The sequence below is a fragment of the Eriocheir sinensis genome, chromosome 55 (assembly GCF_024679095.1).
Source record: "Eriocheir sinensis breed Jianghai 21 chromosome 55, ASM2467909v1, whole genome shotgun sequence".
Classification (NCBI taxonomy): Eukaryota; Metazoa; Arthropoda; class Malacostraca; order Decapoda; family Varunidae; genus Eriocheir; species Eriocheir sinensis.
Window position 1 is genome coordinate 4,842,716 of NC_066563.1, and position 16,869 is coordinate 4,859,584.

Sequence of the window (16,869 nt, forward strand, 5' to 3'; positions counted from 1 at the left end):
TACAAACTCTCATATATATCATAAAAAAAAACAGGTCTTTACAAGTATGGTACAGAATAGTGGAAGGTTGTCATATATATCCTAAAGGAACAACATGTCTTTCTTTACAAGTATGGTACAGTATAGTGGAAGGTTGTCATATATATCCTAAAGGAACAACGTCTTTCTTTACAAGTATGGTACAGTATGGTGCATTCCGTACATACTCGTGCAAAAGTTGAACTAAGAACTATTCTTCTAAGGTCAAGTTTAGGAGCTTGACTATTGCATGGATATCACTTGTTATGGGGGTGAAGAGTACTCCTCAGTGGAACCTGTCATGGCCTTCGGAGTTACAAGGGATTTTTGCATGGGACTATTACAAGGGATTGACTTTACACGAGCATGAAGCGTACAGTAAGTGCTATCACAACATTTTAAAAAAAGGAAAGAAGAATGACCATCAAGGTTAAGTAACAGGAACAGGAAGTAACACAACCTTTAAAGTAACTATAAACTATTGGGACTATTCACTCGCCTTCTCAGAGGTGGGAAGGAATTGCACTAGGAGGAGAAGGAGGGGAGCCGTTTGATGAGGAGGGGGTAGCCGGAGGAGGGAAGCGTATGATCATAGTGTTATCGTTGCCGTCCTCGCTCGTGTAGCCCAAGGAGGAGTAGAACGGCTTCATGGAGTCCTTACAGTCCAGGCCAAGCTTGTAGCAGCCAACATGACACGCCAGAAGGTTGATGGTGGTCACAATCCTGCAAAGGCAAGGCATCATGATCACTTCCTTAAAAGGATGCCCACACAAGAAATTGGTACTCAAATAGAAATATATGAGTAACACAGAGTTAGTCTTATATTAATGACTGAAATATACCATAGGACAGTTGTCTTCCTCCCTTGCAGTATTTTGTGGTACTCACAGTTTGCCGAGCTGCTTCCCCCGGTACTGGTCACTGACCACCACGTCCTCCAGGCGTCCTCTCTGTAGACACCCAGACAGGTTGTTACAAGCGAAGAACAGTGGCTTACTTATGAAACTCTGGAGCAGCTTCTCCTCTACTGTATTTCATTCTTCCTATGATAGATTGTTTCTCAAGAGAATCAAGATACATCTGAAACTAATTGATATTCTCCCTTTTTAGCTTGTATCACTTTTTCTAGGAGCAGCATCTTTTGTCTTCTCTTTTTTTAGTCTCCTTTATTCTAAAGAAGAGTTGGCAGCCATGAAAGCGACAAGACTTCCAAACAGAACTGATGAACGACTTAATGATAACCCAACAGACAGCTATGCCCAAGGGTATGACATGACCACAAGTCCAGTAACCCTGCACATAATAACTCATGAAACAAGCTGTTTACCACCAGCCCTCCTCATCCATGCATCTATCTACCTTACTTTCATTTGAACAACTCGAAGTAATATTTGCTTTACATGTATACCTGCTGAATTTGTTTAATTTTATCTACCCCTCTTTATCAACAAGTTCTTTCCTCTCTCCTTCCTCAACTTGTGTTTATCCAGTTTGTTAGTATGCTGCCCAGTGCATTCAGGTATGACAAACCTATAATGCTTTGGTGTTCCCCCTTTGTGTAGGGTGACTGACCCTTGTAAACTTTTAGTGTCTCAATACCGCTTACTACACAAGATGAGAGTAATGTGGCAACACTGTTACACCCACCACAGGTCTTGTCAGCTGTGTGGACACCCACCACTGTTACAAATTAAGTTGTGTTAGGTGCGGTGTTTGTGGTGATGGTACCCTAACCACTACTACTTCTGTTACTACTACTACTACTACTACTACTGCTATTACTATTACTGCTACTATATACCTGCCGAGAGAGAGAGAGAGAGAGAGAACTTATCACATGTTATCAGGTGACAAGTGATACTACATGCTTATCAAATATTTCAATTAGTAGGAGTGAGGTTAAGGTGTTATGTTATTCACCCACTGTCTGATCACATGCTTCTCTCTCTCTCTCTCTCTCTCTCTCTCTCTCTCTCTCTCTCTCTCTCGCGCGCGCGCGCGCGCGCGTGTATAACCTAGTTAGTTAAACTAATGTTAATAAACCCATCAATCTACCGATCCATCTCCTTATACTTAACTGTATCTTTCTATCTATCTATATACCGATCTTTATTTTTGTCTGTACTCACTGTGGCACATTCTCTATGTCTATGTAGAGTTCGACCTATCTATCTATCTTTGTCTACCTACCTATCTATCTATACACCAGTCTGTCTCTGTACTCACCTTTGCGCACCCTCGGATAAACTTCATCTCACAGGCGAGTGTCGCGGCCCCCACCACCCTGCCCTGGTCCACGTCCTCGATCACGGTGACGTAGTAGTGGCCGCGGCACGCACGCATCGCCTCGAACCGCTCTGAAACGTTGCGAGGCAGGATGTGTGAGGCGTTGGTTGACAGGGTGAGGGAGAGGGAAAACGTTGACAGGGGAGAGATGAAACGTTGAAATGAGAGAGATGGAGTGTATTTGGAGTGGCAGGATGCGTGAGGCGTTGGTTGACAGGACGGGGGAGAGGGGAAACGTTGACAGGAGATGAAACGTTGAAAGGAGATGAAACGTTAAAAGGAGGAGAGATATGAAAGGCTGACAGGAGAGAGAGAGAGGGAGAGAGGGAGAGTTGAAAGCAAGAGAGATGAAACATTAAAAGTATCGGGTTCCCATTACGACCATCTTCCAAGGCCACAAAGAAGATTAACCGGGTTGCCATGCGTTATTTTCCCGTTCAAGATGGAGAAGTCGTGTAATACTATCACTGGGGTCACAAAACAGTCCATGAACATCCCAGCAGCATCTTCTACGAGAGGCTTTTCGAACAGGCGAACTGAGGCGCCGATACGCTGAAGAATATGGGTCCAAATCTCACTTCCAGACAGGTTTGGCGGGTCGCTTCTGGCTTGTGGTTGACCTTGGCTGAATGTCGCTTACGAGTGGTGGAATTTTACTCGCATATGGCGCCAATTAAATTCCATGCGATACTCTCTCTCTCTCTCTCTCTCTCTCTCTCTCTCTCTCTCTCTCTCTCTCTCTCTCTCTCTCTCGTTTACGGAACTATAGCTATGATAAAATAAAAATAAAATACGGAACATTATATAGGTTGCGACCGCGACTCACTCCTGTAAATATGCAAACACACACACACACACACACACAGGAGAAAGTAGTAGGCCTAGAGGTAGTAATAGCTGTTATAGAGGGGATGGTCGTATGTAGAGTTAGTAGTAGTAGTATAATAGTAGTAATAGTAGTGGAGAGGGACGTATTGAGAAACAGGAAGAAGGCGAGTAAGCTTCTGTAAGGTCAGCTGTATTGAGAGAGAGAGAGAGAGAGAGAGAGAGAGAGAGAGAGAGAGAGAGAGAGAGAGAGAGAGAGAGAGAACTTACCTTCAAATTTTTCCCTAGAGATGTCCCCAACTTTGGTCAGCTGAGCGAGAAGTTGAAGAAATCCTGCAATGAGAGAGAGAGAGAGAGAGAGAGAGAATATCAGGTTTTGTTTCTTCAGACTAGGTTATTAATTGCGTAACTCCTGTCAAAGGATAATGAATGCCAAGCTAAACACGAGATAAGAGAAACTGGAAGGGCAATCACACTAATTCCTGCCTCTAAATTAATGTAACCACACTTACGTAAACTCTCTAATCTAACCTAAGCCAATCATTGCGTCATACTTTAAGCCTAACATTCCTGCCCTTAAACTAACTTTCAACCCTTCTTTTGCATGGCACGCTCCGCCCAACTTGTTTTTTTTGTTTTTTTTTCCTCCTCAGCCCTCTCTCTTCCTCTTCCTGCTTCCCTACCTCTATCATTACTGCTACCTAACCTTCTTCACAACTCCTGCCACCATCAACTCTCCCCTCCATCATCATTTCATATCTATTTTTCCTCTATTCATTTGTTTCTTCCCTTCCCTTCTCTTCCATTCTTGCGTTTTCACATACTCTTTCTATCGTCTTCACTTCTTCCTTTCTTCGTCCTCCCTCCCTTTCCGTCTCTTCTTTTCCACCCTTGCCTTTACATGTCTACGTATATGTCTCCTTTCCTTTCTCTCATCTTTCATTCCGCCCTCCTTACTTTATGGTTCTTACTCTAAAGTCACTGTTATTCCCCTTCCTTTTTTCCCTCGCTTACTGAACCCTACTCGAAGTCATCTTTCATTCCGCCTTCTCACCCCGAAGTCACTGTTACCTCCCCTCCTTCCTTCCTTCCTTCCTTCCCTCACTCGTACACTGAATACTACTCATCCTTACCTCTGTCGTAGTCCGCCTTACAGAGGGGCCTCACCCTTAGGCCAGGCCCGGGCGCTTGACAGGTAACGCCCCCCTTCATGTGGGTCACGCCGCTCCAGTCTAGCGCTGCGAGTAACGCCGGGTCATACATTGGGTCCTCCTGAGTTTCGGGACCCACGTTCTCCTGCAGGGATTGTATAATATTTACTCATTATTATTATTATTATTATTATTATTATTAGTAGTAGTAGTAGTAATAGCATCTATCATTATTTATTATTATTTTTAAGATAAACTCAGACTAACAGACAGACACAATAACACACACACACACACACACACCACACCACACCACACACACACACACCACACCACACCACACCACACACACACACACACACACACACACACACACACACACACACAAAGCTGGGAAAATAATCAGCTTTCCAGACAGAGCAATTAACCAATGGAATGTATTTATTACCGGAAGAAGAAGTCAGTCGTGTGTACTACAAAAGTATGCACAGTTTTAAGGAGAAAAGTATGACGTTAAAATAGTTACGAACACTACGAGCCTGACTCAATCCTGTACAAATAGGATTAGGCAAGAATACATAGGTAGGTAAGAACACTTGCCCCTTCCCTCTCCCTCACCACCTACACACACATACACGGTGGAGGTGCAACACTCATCACTCAAACACTCACCACTTTGACATCTGGTGCACCCATGTTTCCTCAAGTCACTCGGAACACGATACGAATTGATAGAGATCCTTAAGTGAGTAACACCACGTCTCCCTAAGCACTGTTCTGTTCCTGGTGGCGTGCTGCTGGAGGCTTCCCTGGTGATGGCTCGCGTCCACTGAACTGCTCGGCTCCGCCCGACTGGCTCACCTGTGCACGCGGGAAGATATGTCTCAGGTAGAGGGAGTAAAGGTGCCAACGAGGCTTTGAAGGCTACGCTTCCGCACTCTTTCCCTTCTAAAGGCTAGGAGAGGCAGTGTTACTATGGGCTGGGTGTGAGTGAGAGCGTTAGGTAAGGTGTTCACAAAGCTGCTCGGCCCGGAACACCAGCACTGCGTTCCCTTCGTCTACAAGTTTTTTTGTGTAAATGTCACCGCCGCGCTGGCGACCTTGAGTCCCGTTAAAGACTGTCTGAGGCTGAGTTTCCGCCTTTCAACTCACTAAAATCTACCTGCCAGCGAGACACTCAGCTAACGGGCCTTTTAAACCCCCTTGGACGGGCCTTTTGAACCCCCTTAGACGGGCCTTTTAAACCCCCTTGGACGGGCCTTTTGAACCCCCTTAGACGGGCCTTTTAAACCCCCTTGGACGGGCCTTTTGAACCCCCTTGGACGGGCCTTTTAAACCCCCTTGGACGGGCCTTTTGAACCCCCTTAGACGGGCCTTTTAAACCCCCTTGGACGGGCCTTTTGAACCCCCTTAGACGGGCCTTTTAAACCCCCTTGGACGGGCCTTTTAAACCCCCTTGGACGGGCCTTTTGAACCCCCTTGGACGGGCCTTTTAAACCCCCTTGGACGGGCCTTTTGAACCCCCTTGGACGGGCCTTTTTAACCCCCTTGGACGGGCCTTTTGACACACCTTAGACGGGCCTTTTCAACCCCCTTGGACGGGCCTTTTAAACCCCCTTGGACGGGCCTTTTAATCCCCCTTGGACGGGCCTTTTCAACCCCTTTGCACGGGCCTTTGAACCCCCTTGGACGGGCCTTTTAAACCCCCTTGGACGGGCCTTTTAATCCCCCTTGGACGGGCCTTTTGAACCCCCTTGGACGGGCCTTTGAACCCCCTTGGACGGGCCTTTTGAACCCCCTTGGACGGGCCTTTTAATCCCCCTTGGACGGGCCTTTTAAACCCCCTTGGACGGGCCTTTTAAACCCCCTTGGACGGGCCTTTTAATCCCCCTTGGACGGGCCTTTTAAACCCCCTTGGACGGGCCTTTTGAACCCCCTTGGACGGGCCTTTTAAACCCCCTTGGACGGGCCTTTTAATCCCCCTTGGACGGGCCTTTTAACCCCCCTTGGACGGGCCTTTTGAACCCCCTTGGACGGGCCTTTTAAACCCCCTTGGACGGGCCTTTTAACCCCCCTTAGACGGGCCTTTTAAACCCCCTTGGACGGGCCTTTTAAACCCCCTTAGACGGGCCTTTTGAACCCCCTTGGACGGGCCTTTTAAACCCCCTTGGACGGGCCTTTTAACCCCCCTTGGACGGGCCTTTTGAACCCCCTTGGACGGGCCTTTTAAACCCCTTGGACGGGCTTTTAACCCCCCTTAGACGGGCCTTTTGAACCCCCTTGGACGGGCCTTTTAAACCCCCTTGGACGGGCCTTTTAATCCCCCTTGGACGGGCCTTTTAACCCCTTGGACGGGCCTTTTAACCCCCGTGGACGGGCCTTTTAAACCCCCTTGGACGGGCCTTTTAACCCCCCTTGGACGGGCCTTTTAACCCCCCTTGGACGGGCCTTTTCAACCCCCTTGGACGGGCCTTTTGAACCCCCTTGGACGGGCCTTTTGAACCCCCTTGGACGGGCCTTTTAAACCCCCTTGGACGGGCCTTTTGAACCCCCTTGGACGGGCCTTTTAACCCCCCTTGGACGGGCCTTTTGAACCCCCTTGGACGGGCCTTTTAATACCCCTTGGACGGGCCTTTTAACCCCCATGGACGGGCCTTTTAAACCCCCTTTGACGGGCCATTTTAACCCCCGTGGACGGGCTCTTTAACCCCCTTGGACGGGCCTTTTAAACCCCTTGGACGGGCCTTTTAATCCCCCTTGGACGGGCCTTTTAACCCCCCTTGGACGGGCCTTTTAACCCCCCTTGGACGGGCCTTTTAACCCCCCTTGGACGGGCCTTTTGAACCCCCTTGGACGGGCCTTTTGAACCCCCTTGGACGGGCCTTTTAAACCCCCTTGGACGGGCCTTTTGAACCCCCTTGGACGGGCCTTTTAACCCCCCTTGGACGGGCCTTTTAAACCCCCTTGGACGGGCCTTTTGAACCTCCTTGGACGGGCCTTTTAAACCCCCTTGGACGGGCCTTTTGAACCCCCTTGGACGGGCCTTTTAATCCCCCTTGGACGGGCCTTTTAACCCCCCTTGGACGGGCCTTTTAAACCCCCTTGGACGGGCCTTTTAATCCCCCTTGGACGGGCCTTTTAACCCCCCTTGGACGGGCCTTTTGAACCCCCTTGGATGGGACTTTTAATCCCCCTTGGACGGGCCTTTTAACCCCCCTTGGACGGGCCTTTTAATCCCCCTTGGACGGGCCTTTAAATCCCCCTTGGACGGGCCTTTTAATCCCCCCTGTACGGGCCTTTTAACCCCCCTTGGACGGGCCTTTTAATCCCCCTTGGACGGGCCTTTTAAACCCCCTTGGACGGGCCTTTTAAACCCCTTGGACGGGCCTTTAAGCCCCCTTGGACGGGCCTTTTAATCCCCTTGGACGGGCCTTTTAAACCCCCTTGGTCGGGCCTTTTAACCCCCCTTGGACGGGCCTTTTAACCCCCCTTGGAAGGGCCTTTTAACCCCCTTGGACGGGCCTTTTAACCCCCCTTGGACGGTTCTTTTAATCCCCCTTGGACGTGCCTTTTAACCCCCCTTGGACGGGCCTTTTAACCCCCCTTGGACGGGCCTTTTAACCCCCCTTGGACGGGCCTTTTAACCCCCCTTGGACGGGCCTTTTAACCCCCCTTGGACGGGCCTTTTAATCCCCCTTGGACGGGCCTCCGCGCCTTGCACCTCGCTCAAGATTAAGGCATCGTTTGATACGATGTTACTATTCACGATAACAACATCGCGCCATGATAACAGTATAGCGCTATCTCGTCACTATGAATGAATATTTGTTTTGCTCATGACGTGTGATCATGATCTAACTCAGAAGCTACAGCAATTTTGTTCATATATACGTTTTAGAGTAGCCTTAATACTAGTATTTTCATGGTAATTCTCTCTCTCCCTTTCTTTCTGCTTGTATGTATGTATGTATGTATGTATGTATGTATGAGTATATGCATGTGTGCCTGATCACGAGTTGGATTCGCAATCGCTAGCAAGTACCTCACGATTAGAACAACTACAAGGCTCATTAGTCGATCAATGGATACTGCCAAGACTTCACCCCCCCCCATCCTCCTAGCTCAAAGGGGACAATAACTACTCCTAGTCGTAGTTTGAGGAAAATACCCGGCCTGGGCGGGGCTCGAACCGCCGCCTGTCAAGCCCGGCAGCGCAGCTCTTTACCGACTGAGCTATCAGTGTAATTCACCTCCTGGTCTGCTGCGGGTCTCTCTCGAGACAGCCAGCCGTTCCCCTACGGAGGAGCTCAGAGCTCAGTGACCGATCTTTGAGTAGGACTGAGACCACTCACACACAACACACCGCGACAACGAGGTCACAACTCGCCTTACGTCGCGTACCTACTTACTGCTAGGTGAACAGGGGCTACGTGTGAAAGAAGATAAGCCCAACTTATCTTCACCAGGTTGGGGAATCGAACCCCGATCCGGTGAGGCAGACGCTCTAACCACTGAGCTACCGGGCCGTGTGTGTGTGTGTGTGTGTGTGTGTGTGTGTGTGTGTGTGTGTGTGTGTGTGTGTGCACTTATATATATATATATATATATATATATATATATATATATATATATATATATATATATATATATATATATATATATATATACAGTAAAACCCCGATTATCCGAAAGCGGATTATCCGAAAAACCGGATTATCCGAAATTGATCTGGATAATGCAATTAAATTTTTTTTTTCTATACTAAAACGTTATAAAACATCAAAAATAAATAAAAGTAACTACATATGTACTATATTAACACATTTAAAATTGATAAGAACAGTTAAAATGAATATGCTTTCTAATACGTATTGCCGAAATAGCTTGTAACGAATAGATCAATGTATTAGACAAAAAACATTAAACAAACTCTCAACAACACCACGTCCGCACCTTCGCCCCAGCAAGGACGTAGGTGCGGCGAACGAACAAACTACTGCACGACTACTCTCACACCGTACTCTCAAGACAACGACACAAACACGACTCCCCTCTCCACTCCATGCCACATTCCCCTTCCAACATACGAGTTGCGCGATAATATGAGTCATCATACTGTGTCTCCACCTGCACGATGCATCAAGGTCACACTTGCAAGCTTGCACAACCATTCACAATCGCACTCTGCAACATTCACAATTCAGATCTGCAACGCTCACAAGTATCAACATACACTGGTCCAGACAAGGAGACACACAGACAAACATACAATAAAACATTTACATCACATGTTTTAAGCGTACTACTTTGTTTAGCGTAGCGTGTGTTTGTTTGGTTTCATTGTTTACATCGTCAGTCGGCGGCGATCAAAATGGCGGCCATAAATCCGGATTATCCGAAAAATCGGCTTATCCGAAAGAGGCTTCCCCCCTTCCATTTCGGATAATCGGGGTTTTACTGTATATATATATATATATATATATATATATATATATATATATATATATATATATATATATATATATATATATATATATTAAAACTTGTTACTAATACTATATTACTACTACTACTACTAATAATAATAATAATAATAATAATAATAATAATAATAATAATAATAATAATAATAATAATAATAAAATAATAATAATAATAATAATAATAATAGTAATAACAATAATAATAATAATAATAATAATAATAATAATAATAATAATAATAATAATAACAATAATAATAATAATGATAACAATAACAATAATAATAATAATAATAATAATAATAATAATAATATTAATAATAATAATAATAATTTATATTAACAATAATAATAATGATGGTGATGATGATAACATAATAATTATATACTGGTATCAACCAATCAAGACAAAATCAACCCATCAGTGCAAAGCAAGCAACCTTTTAATTTAGGTAAAAGCCTAAATATCCCAAAAACTTTTTTGACATTCATCATACACATCACATATGTGATATGTATGATGAATTATCAAATATATTTAAAAAGCATATATATTACACACTTTTTTTAGATAACTTTGTCAACAAATACTGTCACTGTCAACAAAAATATGTAAGAGCAAATATGAATTGTTGGCTTTTACTTCAACCGTGGGCTAACTTGATTACAACATTTGCTCAATTATTTTCCTATGGCACAGAATTTTGGATGAATTCTTATTAATGCATTTTCTTCTTCATGCTCCGGTTTATGCGCTGGTGTATGGTTCCCAGCCTTGAGGTGCCCCATGTTATGTACCAGAAATAAGTAAATGAGTAATGAACACGTCATTTACTTGAGTGCTACAGCGTAGAATTATGATGTGAGGCTCCCGTATCTGGATTGGCATTGGGGTCTGCAAAGAGGTCACTGTCTGCAGCAGTGCCACAGGGCCATGTAGGGCTATTCCCCCAGGATGTAAGTGTTTGATATTTACCATGTTACTTCTGATATATGAGGCTCATGCCGGTGCCTGACGTAGTGGTGACTTCTTCTGGGGTGTTTTATGGGGCCTCTGACAGCTGTTACCGCCTGCCTGGCTGGCTCGCCGCTGTCAGCTGTGTTTGTTTACTAGTACGCGGGGGCAAAACATTTTATATATTAAATATTTACCTTATAACTTATTTTACACATATCACATTGCATGGCATATTAAAAAGTATTGTACTATTAATGTATTTGATGGTACGAAAATAGTAAAATAAGGATTGATTGATTATTTGATACTTTATTGTTGCAAGTAAAACAACAAAGGAGAAGGGAGGAGCATGCCATCCCAACCCCCAGGCAGTACAGAGTGTGATTATACAACTAAGGATAAGGTAGATAATTACACGTGCCGCAGGTGTCAGTCAGGCGGTCACGCGGAGGGAGGAGGGGCGGCGATAACACGTCAGGCCCGTCACCGTCACGCCCACGCCGGCCGCTGTCCACCGCTGACGAGGAAGACACACGACGATGAAAACGACTTACCCTGAACGTGGAGACGGAGATAAGTGAGAGAGGAGCACAGCACCGACACACACACCAGGAGCTCCCGTGCGTCTTGTCACCGCTGCTGCCATGGACGACGACGACGACTACTTCACCCCCACGGCCACCGCCAGGTATGCTGTGTGTCCCTCACCAGCTGGCCGCCACCTCAGCCTGACAGAATGGAGCTCGTGATCAGGCCGTGGTGACTTACACACACACACACACACACACACACACACACACACACACACACACACACACACACACACACACACACACACACACACACACACACATACACACACACACACACACACACACACACACACACACACACACAGTACATACAGTTTCTGGTAAATCTTAAGAATAGCGGCTCCTAGCGGGTGGGCGTTTAGGGCACGATGTGGTGGTAATTACAACATTTCTAAAACGTACGACGGGGTTTTGACAAGCGGACAGGCGTGTTTATGTCACAAGGGTGTATTTTTCCACGCTGGCCTCGTGATTTCTTCTAAGTCGATGGGCGATGAAACTGCGAGCTCTGGGGTGAAGAAAGGGAAGAGCCCGCGCAGAAAAATACACCCTTGTGACATAAACACGCCTGTCCGCTTGTCAAAACCCCATCGTGCGTGCTAGAAATGTAATTACCACCACACCGTGCCCTAAATGCGCATCCGCTAGGAGCCGCGATTCTTAAGATTTAGGCTACCCAGTTTCTAACCAGTCTCACAAATAGGTTATTTAATCTCACCAAATAACAAAGCCCAAATCAAAATTAATTACTTGCCTATGGCAGTAATAGGTATCAGATTAATTGAGAACAAATTAAAATGGATCAGGAAGGGTATGGCAATTGTAGAGATATGCTTGGCACCTCCAAAAATTACCATATTTTAGTGTAAAGTGTGTTTGTATTTGTGTGTGTGTGTGTGTGTGTGAGAGAGAGAGAGAGAGAGAGAGAGAGAGAGAGAGAGAGAGAGAGAGAGAGATGAATATTAAGATTCACCCTGTACTCCCTGCAGCCGTCGCCTGGCCATGCTGTTTGGCCCCGAAGAAATGAGCAGTGATGGCAGCGGCAGCAGCCACAGAAGCCCCAACACTCAGTTCAAGTAATGGCACCTTGAAAGTTGAGGAGTGTGTGACAAAGCTTTTATGCTACTTAAGTAATTTTTGTCAGGTAGGTCCCAGCGCATGGTGTTCCTCAAGGATCAGCCATGGGACTGATACTGTTTGCAAGTTACACCAGCAGGTAATCTTCTCTGCTTCACACATCACTCATCACTTCCATGCCAGTGACACCCAGGTTCATATGAAAATTACCAGTGTTGATGATATATAATGGAAAATTTAGTCATTGATTTCGGATATAAAGATCAACATGACAAAAAGGAAGCTTCAGTTAAATGATGCAACTGAAATCATCATTATTGGAGGAAATAGAAGGGGTCACGATGCAGAAAATACCCTCTTCATCAGTGTGGGTGAATCACAGTGGCTACCAATAAACTCTTTTTGAAATATGGATGCATGCTTGAACTCTGGACTGGATTGAAAGCAAAACAGATCAGATTATCAAATGTTAACTGTTCTCAAGAAACCTCTTCTTGGTGAAGCAGTCTTTAAATAGGCATTGTTATTTATCTAGATCATTAGCTATTATAGCAGATATGAACACTAATTGGGTCTACACTCATATAAATATATACATGAAATAGCATATATAAAGTCCAAAATAGACATACACATACAGACATGCACATAAGTAAATATACCTAAGTGGAGGAAGCAGATAGAGTGAGCAGGGAAGGAGATAAGGAGACAGACTCACTCTCTCTCTATTCATGTCAGTTCATTTATCTATTTGTTGTATCTTTGTTCTGTCTACCTCTCTATTAATTAAGAGAGAGAGAGAGAGAGAGAGAGAGAGAGAGAGAGAGAGACAGAGAGAGAGAGAAAGAGAGAGAGAGAGAGAGAGAGAGAGAGAGAGAGAGAGAGAGAGAGAGAGAGAGAGAGAGAGATTTACATAGATTTACATAGAAAATCAGACCACACAGACCCCATGGTCCAGACTTGGTGGTCTGTCCTTAAACCTAAGTGATTTTACATTAATCAGAAGACTCCAAAACGTTGCATTTCTACTCTAGTTGATATTAAGTTGAAGGAAGTGACGGTCGAGCTTATTTTTTGGGAGTCAATCGTGTTACCTGGACCACTGACGGTGGAAGCTTATTCCATTCTCTTTTTTAAGCTGGTGAAGAAAAAAAAAAGTTGCAGTCTGAATTTTGTTCTGTCTACATCTTTTTTTTTCATTGTTCCTCGTAAGTGTCATCGATCATAAACAATGTTGATCTGTCTACATTCGTGAAACCATTAAGTATTTTAAAACATTCGATCAGTTTTCCTCTCTCAAGAGAGAACATGTTAAGGGTAGAAAGCCTTTCTTGATTTGTGGATCATTTCGCTGAACACCTTCTAATTTATCAATATCCTTTGCATGGTGGGGAGACCAAAACTGTACCGCATATTACAAGTGGGGTCTGACTAAACTGTTGTAGAGCGGAGTATTACATCTTTATTCTTGAATACAAAGTTTCTTTTAATGAAGCCCAACATTCTGTTCGCTTATTTGCTGCATCGATGCATTGCTGTGAGAATTTGAGGTTTGAAGCGATTTTGACCCCAAGTCTTTGACGCACTGAACGCTTTTGAGTTTAAAACTTCTTATTCCTCGTTCCAACTTGAAGGACCTGGCACTTGTCTGCATCTCCCATCTATCCGACCAGGCTGAAATTTTGTGCAAATCCTCTTGGAGGCTTTGCCTGTCTTCGCCAGTGAGAACCGAGTTGCCAATCTTTGTGTCGTCTGCAAATTTACTAATGCGGTTATTGAGTCCAACATCCACGTCGTTGATGTAAATAATGAAGAGCACTGGGCCAAGGACCGAGCCTGAGGGACGCCACTAGTGACAGGCGCCACTCTGAGTTAAATCCGTCGATCACTACTCTTTGTTGTCTGTTGCTCAACCAATTCGCGATCCATTGGTTTACTTGACCGTCAATACCTATTTGCTTTAATTTGTAAAGTAATTTATGATGCGGGACTTTATCAAACGCTTTCTGAAATCAAGATAGACTACGCCAGTGATTTGGTTACGTCATAAACAGTGAAGAGGTCGTTATAAAGGTTAATAGGTTTGATAGGCAGGATCTTTTGTTTGAAGCCATGTTGTGAGTCCCCAATCAATGAGTGGCTTTCAAGGTAATTCACAATTTTGTCTCTAATTATGCCCTCAAGTAGCTTACCTACAACCGAAGTTAGACTAATGGGCCTGTAATTACCTGGTACTTTTTGTCTCCTTTCTTGAAAATCGGTTAGCCTTTTTCCAATCTGAAGGACGATGCCTTGTCGCAAGGACATATTGAATACGGTTGTGAGGGAGGAGAGTATTTCGCTCTTTGTTTCTTTCAGCAGAGTTGGATATACTTTGTCAGGTCCAGGACTTTTATTTGTTTTAAGTGAATGGAGAGCTTTAAGGACTTCATCGGTTGTTATTTCAAAATTAGGCAATGCATGCTCGAGATTTACAATAGTACTGGTGTTGGTGGTAGCGAGAGGAAGACTGTTAGTATTAAACACCGAGGAAAAGTAATTGTTTAAGAGGTTTGCAATGTGTTGGCTGTCAGTCACTAGTCTGTTTGTTAAAGGTCCAATACCACTTTTGATTTCTGTTGTTTATGCAACTGAAGAAAGATTTCGGATTATTTTTACAGTTGGCTGCAATATTTTCTTCTACGCTTTGCCTGACCTACTAGTCTTTTACCTGGCATCATTATAAAGTCTAATGTTTTCGGGCGTGCTTTGTTCTTTTCTTTAACCTGTAAAACAATTTTCTCTCATTGACTGATTGTTTAATTTCGCTATTAAACCACGGTGGGCTTTTATTAGTGTTAATTATGTGTTCTGCTGAGTGAGTAAGTGATTTTAGCCAGGCTTCCTCTACGTTGTCATCTGATAGTTGTATTTCTGTTAGTTTTGTCGGATTTCTACGGTTAGCTCTTTTGAAATTGGGCACCTTTACTTTATTTTCAGTCACTGATGATTGAGCTTTAATGTAATTTATGATCGCAAGAACCGAGGTGTTCTCCTACCGTGACACTACTGACTAGGTTATCTTGGGTTGTTATAACAAGGTCGAGTATATTATTTTGTCGAGTTGGCTCAGAAACCATTTGGCTTAGATAATTTTCTTCTAGAAATTGATCATTCTATGTGACTCGCCTTCTGTACCTGACAGTGTCGCCCAGTCGATATGGGGAGGTTAAAGTCTCCTAATATCAGTGAGTCGCTGTTATTAAGTGACTGCCTTAAGACGCTGTACATTTCAAGGTCATGATTGCCCGGGAGGTCTGTAGGTGACAGATATATTTAAGTTGACTTTTGCAATGTTTACTCAAATGTTCAACGTTACTGTTTCCGGTGTTTTGTCAGTGGGTTGCAAATAGCTTTTGACATAAAGGTTTACACGATCTTTGTGGAAGAGTCTGTAGCCATCTATGTTGTATTCGGAACGTAAATCAATATTTGTGGTGTCGATAAATGTTTCGGTTATAGCAATTATGTCAAAATTTTCTGTTAAAGCAAGACATCTAAGTTCATCAAATTTGTTTCTTAGGCTATTGAGAGAGAGCGCTTGTATGTAAAAAGTCACTTCCCTTACAGGTTTGTGGCCCCCAGACAGCAGCGGGTCCACAACAACTCTGCCTCCTCCTCGCCCTCGTCCGGGCCATCCCAGCCTGCCTCAGCAGATGGACAGGAGGTGCTGCTCAAGGTGCCCCTCATCCTGCTGTCTCAGGGGTGAATATATTTATTTTTCTGATATCAGGGAAATGCTGCTGGTGTATCTTGTGGCCTAAGAAAATAGCTATTGCTGTACGGACTATGCATCTTTTGTTGGACATTATAGATTCAGTCTTTTTGCCTCATCGGCTCCTCTCTTCTTATTGACTTTTGTACGTCTTAAATTTTGTCATAATGTTGCCTCTATCTTTTAACCACTATTTTCCTGGTGACTGCTCTTCTCACCTTGTTAACTACATGCCTCCACCACTCTATCACCATAACTGCACTCAACTTTTTACAATAGCCCAACCCTTTGTTCTGCGCTTGCTGTGTGGGAAGGGGCTATTACAAATATTTACTTTCAGTTATCTAATAAGTGACTTTTTGTAGGACAGAGAAGAATGGTATGCCCAGGACACAGGTAATCTGCCAAGTGGTGGGCAGCACAGCACAGCGAAGCTTCAGTCTGGTGGTGGCAAGAGTGGGGCAGACGAAAGGGGAGGTGTGGCGGGCTGTTGTTGATTCTCACTTAACTTTGGAGGTGAGTTGATGCCCTCATGGGGGGTACTCTTGTCATGACTTCTTTCCTTTGATTCCACAACTGTAGTATTTAACATGTGTTTATCACACCTTGTCACATGTAACTTTTATACATAAATGAATCACTTTGCCATAGCTGGGCGTTATCACGATAAGTTATCGTGATACTTTATTGCTGATAACAAAATCGGGTTATCGGCCATCCGCTAC

The 16,869-nt window shown here is 44.4% G+C and overlaps 2 protein-coding genes across 7 annotated transcripts in view; one reads left to right on the forward strand and one right to left on the reverse strand.

Annotated features, from left to right (window-relative positions):
- On the reverse strand, positions 1-11,268 carry LOC126983943 (probable glucosamine 6-phosphate N-acetyltransferase). Of its 3 annotated transcripts, XM_050837182.1 has the most exons (8): positions 11,136-11,268; positions 10,739-10,872; positions 4,953-5,141; positions 4,263-4,425; positions 3,400-3,462; positions 2,245-2,375; positions 907-968; positions 1-741 (listed from the first exon to the last, which is right to left on the reverse strand). In XM_050837182.1, exons 3-8 carry the CDS (start codon positions 4,974-4,976, stop codon positions 522-524), a joined length of 663 nt encoding a protein of 220 aa, XP_050693139.1. In that variant the 5' UTR covers positions 4,977-5,141; positions 10,739-10,872; positions 11,136-11,268; the 3' UTR covers positions 1-521. The 3 variants fall into 3 exon arrangements, with proteins under 3 accessions (XP_050693139.1, XP_050693141.1, XP_050693140.1); XM_050837184.1 differs by lacking the exon at positions 4,953-5,141; XM_050837183.1 differs by lacking the exons at positions 10,739-10,872; positions 11,136-11,268 and adding an exon at positions 9,234-9,745.
- Positions 11,259-16,869, forward strand: part of LOC126983942 (mucin-5AC-like) — a 21,662-nt gene continuing 16,051 nt past the window's right edge. For 3 of the 4 annotated variants that reach the window (XR_007736301.1, XM_050837178.1, XM_050837180.1), the window contains exons 1-4: positions 11,259-11,408; positions 12,303-12,389; positions 16,000-16,134; positions 16,510-16,660. Coding sequence is in view for 3 of the 4 variants with exons in the window: in XM_050837178.1 (XP_050693135.1) it covers positions 11,365-11,408; positions 12,303-12,389; positions 16,000-16,134; positions 16,510-16,660 (417 nt within the window). In the remaining variant the exon portion in view is untranslated. The remainder of the gene's footprint in view (positions 11,409-12,302; positions 12,390-15,999; positions 16,135-16,509; positions 16,661-16,869) is intronic. The other variant, XM_050837181.1, reaches the window with a different exon arrangement.